Below are 12081 nucleotides of genomic sequence, written 5' to 3' on the forward strand. Positions count from 1 at the left end.
TTTAAGTATGATCCAATATATTTCATATTTTTAAATAACTATAAAAGGAACTTTTTACATTTTATTTCAATAGTTAATGACTTTATATGTCAAATCGATATCGTACCTCTTGTTTTTATTTATTTTTTAAGAATAATTGATTTTAAATGTCTACAAAAAAATTTTGACCAACACCTGAACTAACTAAATAAAAAACATTTACAATTATTAAATAAAATGATTATAAAAATAAAAATTAAGACAAACAAAAATTATTTTTGAGCTATTGAATATTGCAAAATATGTATAGTGTACAATTTGTAAGCTTTTTTTTTTTTTTTTTTGAAAGGAAGTTGTTTAGAATATTGTAAATGTGTGTAACGGTGTCTAACAGACCATTACGGCCGTTACAATACCGCTACGGCCATTACGTAATATCAAAACGGCCGTTACATGTGTGAATTTCCGTCACACCGCAAAAGCAAGTATCAGGGGTAGTGCCTACCGCCGCTATCATTACGTGAAATTGGAGGAGCAAGGGTGCAGTAAACATTGGAACATTGTACCATGAATGTAGCACACTACACATAAGAGATCATCCTAGTGCGTAGAACGGAGAGCTGAAAACATACTACCTAAGAATGTGAACAGCATAGGAAATATAGGGGTGGGTCACAGTGAGGTAAACTAAACAATTAACAAGCTCGTGATAGGGGGTGGGATCATCAAGGGGCACACCATTAGAAGCAAAAAACTTAACATGCAATTCAATAGGAGTATCAACAACGTTGTCATCAGTGAGATGAGCCCAAGAGAGGATGTCACTAGCATACTTAGTTTGGGACTAAAGGTAACCCATAGGAGAGGAGGCCACCTCAATGCCAAGAAAATACCGAAAAGGACCCAAGTCTTTCATCTCAAATTCAGAGAAGAACTGTCGTTTGACATCCTAAATAGCATGTAAGGCAGACTCGGTAATGATCATATCAAACATATATAGTAAGAGAAGAACAACACTAGTAGAAGTGCGACAAGCAAAGAGAGAAAAATCATATGTGCTAGGATAGAAACCAAACTTAAAGGCAACAGAGCAAAAATGCTCATACCAAGCTCGAGAAGCCTACTTAAGACCATAGAGAGCCTGACGAAAACAACACACAAGGCCAGGGGAATGAAAAAGGCCAGAAGGTGCCCTCATATAAACTTCCCCAACAAAATAGCCATTGAGGAATGCATTCTTGACATCTAACTGAAAGAAAGGCCATTGAGACATAGTAGACACAAAGATAAGTGTATGGGAAGTGGTCATCTTACCAACAAGAGCAAAAGTTTCTTCCTAGTCAATCCCATACTCCTAAGAAAAACCCTTAGCCACTAAGTGAGCTTTGTACTGTTCCCAAGACCCATTAGAATGTGTCTTAACTTTTGTACACCCATTTGCAACCAATAAGATTTTTGCCGGCAAGCAGAGAAACCAACTCCTAATTCTGAGTCTTGTCAAGAGTAGTTAACTCACCATTCATAGCAACGACCCAATTAGGATCATGACAAACTTCTTTATTAGACTTGGGCTCAAAGTAAGTATGGAGACAAGAAAGAAAGGAACAATAAGAACAAAAGAAATATGTATTAGAAAAACCAAGTCTTACCGGCATATGGCGATCCTGAGAAGGGTACTGATGTGCAAGTAGGTCAAAGTCCAAAGGTGCAGTGGAAGAAGCGGCAAAATTAGAAGGAATAGAAGTGGAAGGTGCTTGATGACGTTGTAAACAAGAAAAGGAGACAAGGAAGGAGCAAGAGGAGCGAGAGGTAGAGACTTGAGAGTTGAGACAAACTCATCATGGGGGACATCAAGGGGAAAAGAATCAATATGAACCAATTCATCTTTAGTAAGGGAAGCAGACCTAGACAGAAGAGTGAAGTAGGGCAATTTTTCTAAGAAAGTGACACATTGACACAGAGTTTGCAAGTCACATGGTCATAAAAGCAGTAACCCTTTTGATGAATACCATACCCTAAAAAGACACATAAGAAACACCAAGCACTAAGCTTCAACCGATCGCAATAGGGAAGGAGAACAAAATAAGCGGATCCAAACACACAGAGGAGAGTAATTAGGAATCTCACAAAAGAGACGCTCCTAAGGGGAAGCACCAGAGAAGAGTAGGCATCTGATTAAGTATAATACGCAGTAGTAAGCACAAATTCCCCCCAAAACATAGAAGGTATAGGCGAGGAAAGAATAAGTGAACGAGTTGTGTCAAGAAGATGACGATATTTCCGTTTAGCTCTGTCATTTTGGGCAGTAGTATCAGAACAAGAAGACTAATGGATGGTCCCATGTTTAGCTGAGAACTCAGTAAAGTCGGATAGAAAATATGAAAATACTCCTCCACCCATCCCCTCCACCAAAGCTAGAACAAAGAATTTTGATGGTAGTAGAGAACTATGTCTGAACCATAGAGTGAAAATTACAATAGATTTTATAAAAATTTGATTTTCGTGCCATTAAGTAGACCTAGGTAAACCTACTATAATCATCAATAAATAAGACATAATACTAAGAACCACCCTTGGTAACAATAGGGAAAGGCCCCAACAAATCAGTATGAACCAATTGAAAGGGAGTAGATGATACAGAAGTACTGTTGTTAAAAGGAAAAGTTTGCATTTTCGCAAACTTACAACCACTGCATTCAGAAATATCACTAATTGAAATATTACTTAAACAACCAGATTGTACTAAAAGTTTTAAACGATCCTAGATAAATGTCCTAATCTAGAATACCAAAGATAAAAAAGGGAAGAAGCAGAATTTAAACAAAAACAAGACATAGCAATGGAGGTAGAATCCAAAGGGATATGCAGGCTCTCCAAGACATATAGTTCACCAACCCTACGCCCAATCCCAATCCCAATCTGTCTCCAGGACACCCGATCCTGCACAGCACAACCAGAAGAAAAGTAAACATCAAACCCGAATTAGATAGTTGACTAATAGAAAGAGACTAAGAGATAATTGAACATAAGGGATACTAGAGAGAGAGAGAGAGAGAGAGAGATGTGAGGAGAAGAGGTAGAACCAATAGAAATAACAGGCATAGGGGAACCATTAGCAGTGGCAATAGTAATAGGTGTAGGTGGCCAAACACAATGACAGAGAATAGAGACATTATGAGTCATACAGTGAGAACACCTAGAGCCAAAGATCCATGTGGGAGGTAGAGTACCTGAGGCAAAAGAATTTGGCAAACCTGACTGAGTGGTGGTTATACAAGAAGCTTGAAAAGATTGACATTGGTTGGCCAACATGAATGATAGAAACTGCTCAATCATGGACTGCATGGTCGGACAGGGAGTGGAACCGAAGACTGGTGCGGCCAGATCTATTGAAGAGCAAGAAAGCTGCAGTGGTTGGCGAGAGGATGAGTAATACAAACTGCAACCTTTGGGTTACAAAAGCTTAGGACATGCATGCTTCCAATGCCCCTTTTGATAACAAAAATTGCACTTATCCATAGCAATGCAAGGTTTAGGCTTGCCAGTGATCTTATCCAACTGAGATGTAGGAGTATGTAATAGTGGCGGAGTAACAAACATAGTCTGATATGGAGAAGCAACATAGGCAACTTTGAATGTAGTTTCTTCAGCAATAAGTTCCTGAATAGCACCATCCACAGACAGCGAAGGGCTATGATGAAGAATAACCCCACGAAATGGCACAAACAGATCACGAAGAGCCATCAAAAACTAGGCAAGTTGTTTCTCTCTATACTTCAGATAGCTATCAAGCGATTGCAAATCAGAGGGTTCAATCAAGGTTGTTAAAATCGGGATCCTACGTTAGATCGTTAGAGGTGTTTATAGGATCGGATCGTAGAATCGGATCGAGAATCGTAAGATCCTACCGAAAAAGACAAATTACATAGTTATTTAATTTAAATAAATATTTCTTGTAAAGTATACACAAAATGAGCTTATATTCTATTAAAAAGAAGTGAAGATATTGTGAAAAATATAATACTCAATGTAAAATGCACATACAATATTATACAATAGAAAACTCAATGGTAAAAGTTTTGTATTTAATCAAAAAAGAAGGTGAGGAAGAAGAAGAATTCTATAACAAAATACTTTACAATCTACAATAATGCATAAAAAGTGAAAAAAAAAATATTTAACAAAGTTGGATATGAAAATAGATTAAGAACTCAAAAGAGTACCTTAGTCGAATGATACTGTTTGTCGTTAGCATCTCTAGTGGAGCGGATTTGAGTCACAAAAATAATCTCTCCAAAAATTGGGATAAAGTTGCAATCATCTTACCCTCTTTAGATTCCGCTAAAACTAAGTTTGTTTTTCCGATTATTTAATTTTCTTAAATTGCCGCAATATTTGAACGTTTGTTTTCTAGTTTATTTTTCTTAGTGTATTTGATTCAATACTATTTAATTTTTATTATTTATTTTGACCACATAAATTGGTATTTAGACAACAAACATAAAATTTACAATAAAATATGTCATACAATACAAAACAAGGCTTGTAAATTGGATCGGATAGGATCGGACTCGGATCGGGATTCCACGACCCTATAAGATCCCACTACCAGGATCGAAAGGTCCTACCTATAAGGAGTTTTTTACATGATCCGGATCGATTGTACTCAAATGGATCGTAAGATCGTAGGATCGTAAGATCCGGATCGAGATTCTAATAACTATGGGTTCAATGAGAGCTAGTTGAACCCAGCAGGTGGTAATTTCGTTATAGAACAACTGAATTGACTTATCGCATTGTGTAGAACTATGGATGGACATCTAAAGCTCATACTATTTGGCAAAGTTGGATTCAAGATACATATTTTTTAAATAATCCCATACTTTCTTTGTTGTAGTATACTTAGAAAAATTCATGCTTATGCTTGGTTGAACAGAGTTATGAAACCATGTGAGAATTTGAGCATTTTCCTTATCCCATTTTGCTACCTCAACTTCAGTTTCCTTTGATTCAATACGTCAAATGGTTACACGCACAACATACCCCCATATACGCTTGCCAACTAAAAAAATTCTTCATCACACTGGACCAGTATGAATAATTGGTACCATCCAATCGAATACTAATAGCATGCAACTTATCATCAAACATTTCGCAAAGACAAATGTATGTAACGAAATATTACAAACCAACACAAAATATAATATCTCACTGCACCAACACACGAGTAACACCTATCCAACACGCACTATAGTGTCGCTTTTTATAGGGGATGTAACAAACAAATTATTGCAAATATCCAAAAATTGAAGGTGAGATTCTATTTGAACAATAAGCCCTAGAAGCAGAGAGAGAGAGAGATGAGAAGTTCTCTCTCGAAGGCCAGTACTATTGAAGGGAGAAGGTTTGATAAGGAGATATGCAATTAGGAGTTACAAAAGAGAGAAAAAAAATTAGGGTTTTCTTTTCTCAGTTTATTGTGGGTAACCGCTTATGCTAATTTGCTTGATTGCATATACCTAAATTGCTTATGATTTACGCATAATTGCTTACTAGCATATTCCTAGTTTGCTTAAAAACTCTATGCAGTTTGCCTAATTTGCTTATACTTAATAATTGCTTAATTGCATGGCCTTAATTTCTTTGTTTAATATGCTTTTGCTAATTTCTTAAATGATGTATGTTTTATTGTGTCGTCTTTAATTAGTATTATATTACATTTTTCATTATTTTTTAATAAAATATTAATATGACATAAAATAAACATATCAAATATATTTTACGTGTCCCTAGTGTTTCGTGCCTTACATTTTTTGAAAATCGGCATGTTAGTGTGTCTGTGTCAAGTCACATGCCTATATCATGTCCATGCTTTTTAAGCTGACATGTAAAGCACATAGACACCTAAATCAATTCAACCACTTGCATGACATGAAGCTTTCAAACATTCCGAAATTACAAGCGACCAAAATGGAACTTAACTAAATTCTAAACTAGGTAGATATGTGAAGTTTTTAATCTTTGCATCATTGATTCTATGAAGATTTTTTTTTTCAAAAAACTCCTTGTAGCTCTAAGCATGTTTAAAGTTGTAAAAGTTGTGAACAAAAAATCAACAAGCTCAGTATTTATTAAAATATTAAAGTGGGTACAATTAAAGCAGCAGAAGGTGACCATTCTAAACATAAATATGCTTGTAGCTACGTGTAGCTCTAAGCCCGTTTGAAACTAGAATAACAAAAAATGAAAGGACAATGCCAAAGATGACCATTCTAAACACAAATACGCTTTCATTTCACTTTTCTTTATTTGTATACGTAATGTTTGCATTTCTCATGGTTATAGATAAGAGTGGGAATTTGCGACACGACACAACAACACAACTCAAACCGTACACCAAATTAGTGGGTTAGGGTTGACCATTTCTTGATAGGAACACATATATGACACAACCTGATAACACGAATACTAAACAAGTCGGGTTAGTGTCAAATCTTTATAATATGAAATTGACATGAATAACCCATATAATGAAAAATTAGTTACACATTTTAATATTATTTCCACTAAAAAATATCATGACATTTTTTAATCTCTTATATAATTACATACAATTTATTAAGAAGTATGTAAAATACAATGTTAAGCTTAATATAGGTTTTGTTTTTACTTTTAATTGAACTTAATGTATTTTTTGTCTATTATCTGAGTCATAGTAAAAAAATATAATAATAAAATATAATTTTTATAAATTAAGAAAATGAAATTAAGTTGAAATCAAATATTTTTATAAATAATTTCATTTAATAAAGATTATTTTCATTAAATTTAACTCGTAAAGAAATTTTCAAATTTTTTTCATACATTTGATATTTTTAGTTAATAGTGAAATTTTTTGACATGACAAGTTAACACGACAATAGCTGGACACAGACCGAAAATGACACAACACGATACAATACGATAACACGAAATAATAAACAGGTCGGGTTAGTTTTGAGGTAATTCTGACACGAACGACTCGACACGAACACGACCACAACCACGACCCAACACGACACGAACACGACCACGACCACGACCACAACCACAACTAGTTACAGAGAACTTTAAAAAAGATTAATAGAATAATTTGTTCTAAAACAGTGGGATCTATATTAATTTTCTATAACTGATTGACGTGTTTGTAGCCTCATATTCATTTGATGATTGTTCATTTAAGATCAATATTTCGGTTTTCTATTGCAATCCAAAATTCAATGAAACATTTATTCGGAGTTTTCACATACTTCGATCATTTTTTTGTTTCTAAACCTAACCCCTTTTGTTCTTGCCTAAGAACAAAAATAAATAAATAAATAAAATAGCATAAATAAAAGAATAAGAGAAGCAAACACACCATTTAGTAAATGTTGACAGGAATTGCAGTGCAAAAGGGGTATTTATGATTCACAAGTTATTTGCAAAAGCAAGAAATGGAAGATCACTCAATGAAACACAAGAGATGAAGGAATGAACTGGAAACTGTTGGCAAAGATAAAACATACAATGTTATAGAAGAAACCTGAAAAGCACAGCATGAAATGCGACATAAAAACCAGAAACTTTGTAGCGGAAATGTATTTTTATGTTTCTAATGGAAGGAATACATTTACCTTTTTTCTAATACTAGATCCTGCTCCCCACGAGAGGTGGTCTCTTTGTTTGCCTGAAACATTTTAAACACCAAGGCTATGAATGCCCCAACAATTTCACTGTTTATAAATGGCAGGGGCTATAATACAATTAATTTTAATCAACAAAAACCATTATAGTTAATAAGAAAGAGTAAAGAGATGATGTAAGATTTTGTGAGCACGGAGTTGTACTGCGCAAGGCATCAAATTCACTCTGTTAAGAACAAATACCAAGACATAGTTCAAAGTGAATACCACAACAACAATCGGTAGAGACCGTAAGGTGGTACTACCAACAAGAGCAATGTTAGAGACCACTAAAACATAACCCCTAAATTCTCTAAATTTATACACACTAATGTGGCAAGGGATTGGGTTTTAGTTGGTTGATTACTAAACAAAACAACAATTTTTTATAGGTAAATTACACATTCTACCCTTACACTTTACATCAGACTCCATTTTAGTCCCTCATTTTTTAATTTTCTTGCACTCTCAATCAAGTTGCAATTTGACCATTCCATTAGTTTATTGTTGAATTGCGTAACGAAAATTATCATGTGACCCTCACATGAAGCATTTTTTAGGGCAAAATAAAATTTTCTTCCATTTTCTACTTATTCTCTATTTTTTCACAGTATTTTCTCTCTATTATATTTTCTAAACCCAAAAATACAGTAAAAAAATAGAAAAGAAAAAGGATATTACATTTTTACCCTAAAAAATGCCTTGTAAGGGTCATTTAATTGGGTATCATGGATGGCGGACTGTGAACTCGCGCACAAATCAGCAGATTTTGTGTGAAAGCGGGTCAAATTCCCGAATTGCAATCAAATTCAAATCTAACCCAATCATTGATTGTCATGAGCACACAGGAAGTGTAACGTCCCCAAAATATAATACAATTAATTCATTCCATAAGATCTATGAACATAATAAAATGGTATACTTCATTCATCAAAGTCTATATTACAAAAGGTGTATTACATGCATCATACATTTATAAATGTTCATCCTGAATCTATAGCATGTAATAGTAGATTAACAACAACAAAATAAATGCCCTACGGGCTTACATCTTTTCAAGTTATTATTTAGTTATAACAAAAGAAAGAGTCCTAAGGCCCCATTTGGTGTAGCTGTTAAAACAACTTATAGATTATAGCTCAACAGATTATAGATTATGACTTTAATTAGAAGTTGTTAATCTGTTTGGTGTAACTGTTGGATTATAGATTTAAGTTGCTGAGTAGTGTTTGTTAAATAAGCTGTGAAATAGTTTTTTCAATTAATTTTTATTTTTTGTTTGTCTACATTTCTCATAAAAAATAATAATAATAATCTATAATCCATTTGAGTCTTTTTCTATTTCTAAAAAAATAAAAAATAAAAAAATTTAAGAGTATAACCATAAATTAGCATGTCCACAGCAGAAGCTGATAATCAGAAGCAAGGAGTGAGCAGCTTCGCAGAATCAGCTTTTTTGAGTCAAAATAAGCTGTTAGAATCAGAAACTGTTTGAAATAAGTTTAACCAAACAGTCCAAAATAGCTTTTTCAAAGCTAAAAGCCATAAGTTGGCTCTGAAAAACTGAAACAAACACCCCCTAAGCTCTATACATGTAAAGCCCTCGGCTTGAATAAATATTTAAACATATCATAATAAAAATAAAGCCTTCAGCTCCTAGTCCTCCCAATTTACGCCCTTGGAGGAGGCATGTCACTTGTACCTAAAAATGGTTTCTCAAGTAGGGTGAGCTAAAACCCAATAAAGATAAACTAACACAATATATGGGATTCAACTAAGATATAAATGCCAGGTATAATTATGTTCAATGTTCATGACCAACTTATATTCTCTCCAAGACCATTCAACGTAGATTTTCACATCTCAATCCATTTCCATCCATCCATTTTAATTCAATTTATAAGTCAAGTTCATTGTCATCTAAACATGCCAAATGAAATTACAATTCATTGGTTCACACTTTAACAATATCTATTATTCAAAAAACTTCCAACATGCCATTTTACGGAATTCACATCCGAGGGAATCGGCACCTATAATTATAAAATTTCGGGACTTTCACCCTGGACACTCCGGCCAACTTAATTTTAAAATGGAGTCCATCCCTTATCTCCTCTCAAACAATGGAATACATCTCCTATCTCCTCTCAAACAAAGATACATATACAATGTATTAAAAGTATCGTCATATACAATGACTATCCACGACACATTTTCAATATCTCGATCATACCATCAGATTCAATGTGGTAAATTAAAAGATAGGTTTCAATTCACCTAATCCACATGCAGTTTCTACAACAATCATAGATATCTTCCACCAATAGCCCAAAACAGATATTTCTAAACAGATATACAATCTTTTAAATAGATAATTTATCAAATTCCCATAGGTGAGTGATTTAACAAATCCAACTACACCATTCATTCATGCATCCTCCCAATTTCATATTTCCTATATCAATCTCATTATTTATACAAAATAATTTATTTAACTCAAATTAGGGTAAATTTCTCCCTTTTCCAAATATTAACCCCAAGGTAAAATTTCACCATTTTATCACTAGAGGACTTCATACACAAGGTCCCTTAGTCATTTTAGAATCCAAAATAGAAAACCCCTCTTTGATTTTTGAGATTAAACCCTAACTTCACCCAAATCCTACCAAATTCCTTCATTTATACAAAATGACAAATACCTAGGTTAAAAATCATAACAATGTGTAGAATATCCCTACCTCAAGAGTAGAAGCCCAAAGGAGAAAAGGAAGAACTTCAAGAATGCCCAAACTCTACTTTGTTCGGATCAAAAGAAAGCCCACAAGATGCTCTATCTTTTTATCAAAGGAACTACGGTTGAGAGATCCCTAAATCTAGGTGTATTTGTAGAGAGAGAGAGAGAGTATTTTAGAGAGAGAGAGAGTGCCAAATTAGGGTTTTTAGAAGAAATGAAATCAAAAAGTGATGTAAAATGACTCAGCTGCGAACTAATATACGCGACCTTCGCTCGAACGAAGGAGTTGTCGCTCGAGCGAACAGACACAAGTGACCTCGCTCGAGTGCAAGAAGTGTCGCTTGAGTGTAGAATACATACCTTCAGGTATTTCACAGACGCACACCCTTGCTCGAGTGCAAGAAGCCTCGCTCGAACGAAGAACTTCATCTTCCTAGAAATGCTGTGCCTGGAAGGAAACCTGAGAACTCTCAAAACTCGATCAAGCATAAAAAACCTTGCTCGAGCGAAGAAACAAATTTTACAAGGCTTGCTCGAGCGCAAGAAGTCTCGCTCGAGTGAAGAAGCCAAAATCTGGGCAGCAACAATCTAGACCAACTAACAACCAACCTGTTCCAAACTCGCCCAACATATTCTAAAACTCAAATTCAAAGAGTTAAAGGAGGAAAACAAGACATGGATATAATACTAAGCCACGAAACCCAAATCCGAAATATAACAAAGGTCGGGTCAAAACCGGGATCGCTATAACCTCCCCCCCTTAAAGAATTTTGTTCTCGAAATTTTAGTACAAGTTTCAAAAACCGTGATTACCCAATTTTCAAAATGTTCACAATTTAATTCCCATCATCATGACCCACCCACCGGTCATTCAATCTCTTCACAAGAGAACAAATCCACAACATATCGCTCAACATAGATTATCAATATGTATCTTCCAAAATTTAACTAATTTCAATACATATATCTCATGTTTCCAAAACATATTCAATGTTTATGACAAGTTTACATTTCCAAAACTCAAACAACATATACAATATTTTTATAGTTCATAAACGAAATTTAAAATCTTAACATATACTCAAACATCAACAAATAAGTCCGGATATCTCTCACGGACTTTCAATTCATGCTCCCAAGTTGCTTCCTCAACCCCGTGATGTTTCCACAATACTTTGACCAAGGGAATTGTCTTTCCTCGCAAGACTTGGTCCCGTCTATCCAAGACTCTTACCGCTCTCTCCTCATACGAGGCATCCTCGTCTACTTCTAAGTCAGTCCAATCCAACACATGCGATGGATCCGGCTCGTACTTCTGAAGCATACTAATATGAAACACGTCATGCACCCTGGAAAGTCGTGGCGGTAACGCCAAACGATAGGCAACCTCCCCAATCTGCTCAAGGATCTCAAAAGAGCCAATAAACCGAGGGGATAACTTCCCACTCTTCCCAATCTTATCAAACCCCGTCTAGGTGATATTTTCAAAAAGACATGGTCACCGACCTCGAATGACAAAGGTCTCCTCCTACGGTCAGCATAACTCTTTTGGCGACTCTGGGCTGTAACCAACCTCTTATGGATAAATGTCATTTTCTCCATCGTTTCTCAAACCAACTCTGAACCTAACAAAGGTGCATCACCCACCTCCGCCCAATACACTGG

The 12081-nt window shown here is 35.0% G+C and overlaps 1 protein-coding gene across 4 annotated transcripts in view; it reads right to left on the reverse strand.

Moving 5' to 3' along the window:
* Nucleotides 1-12081, reverse strand: part of LOC114294519 (Tetratricopeptide repeat (TPR)-like superfamily protein) — a 78717-nt gene that overhangs the window by 62564 nt on the left and 4072 nt on the right. For 3 of the 4 annotated variants that reach the window (XR_014366733.1, XM_082925292.1, XM_082925293.1), the window contains exon 2: nt 7635-7687. Coding sequence is in view for 3 of the 4 variants with exons in the window: in XM_082925292.1 (XP_082781418.1) it covers nt 7635-7687 (53 nt within the window). In the remaining variant the exon portion in view is untranslated. Of the gene's footprint in view, nt 1-7634; nt 7694-12081 lie in introns of all 4 variants that reach the window. The other variant, XM_082925291.1, reaches the window with a different exon arrangement.

Source organism: Camellia sinensis, chromosome 4, assembly GCF_055761805.1.
Source record: "Camellia sinensis isolate YWXY chromosome 4, ASM5576180v1, whole genome shotgun sequence".
In the NCBI taxonomy this organism is placed as follows: Eukaryota; Viridiplantae; Streptophyta; class Magnoliopsida; order Ericales; family Theaceae; genus Camellia; species Camellia sinensis.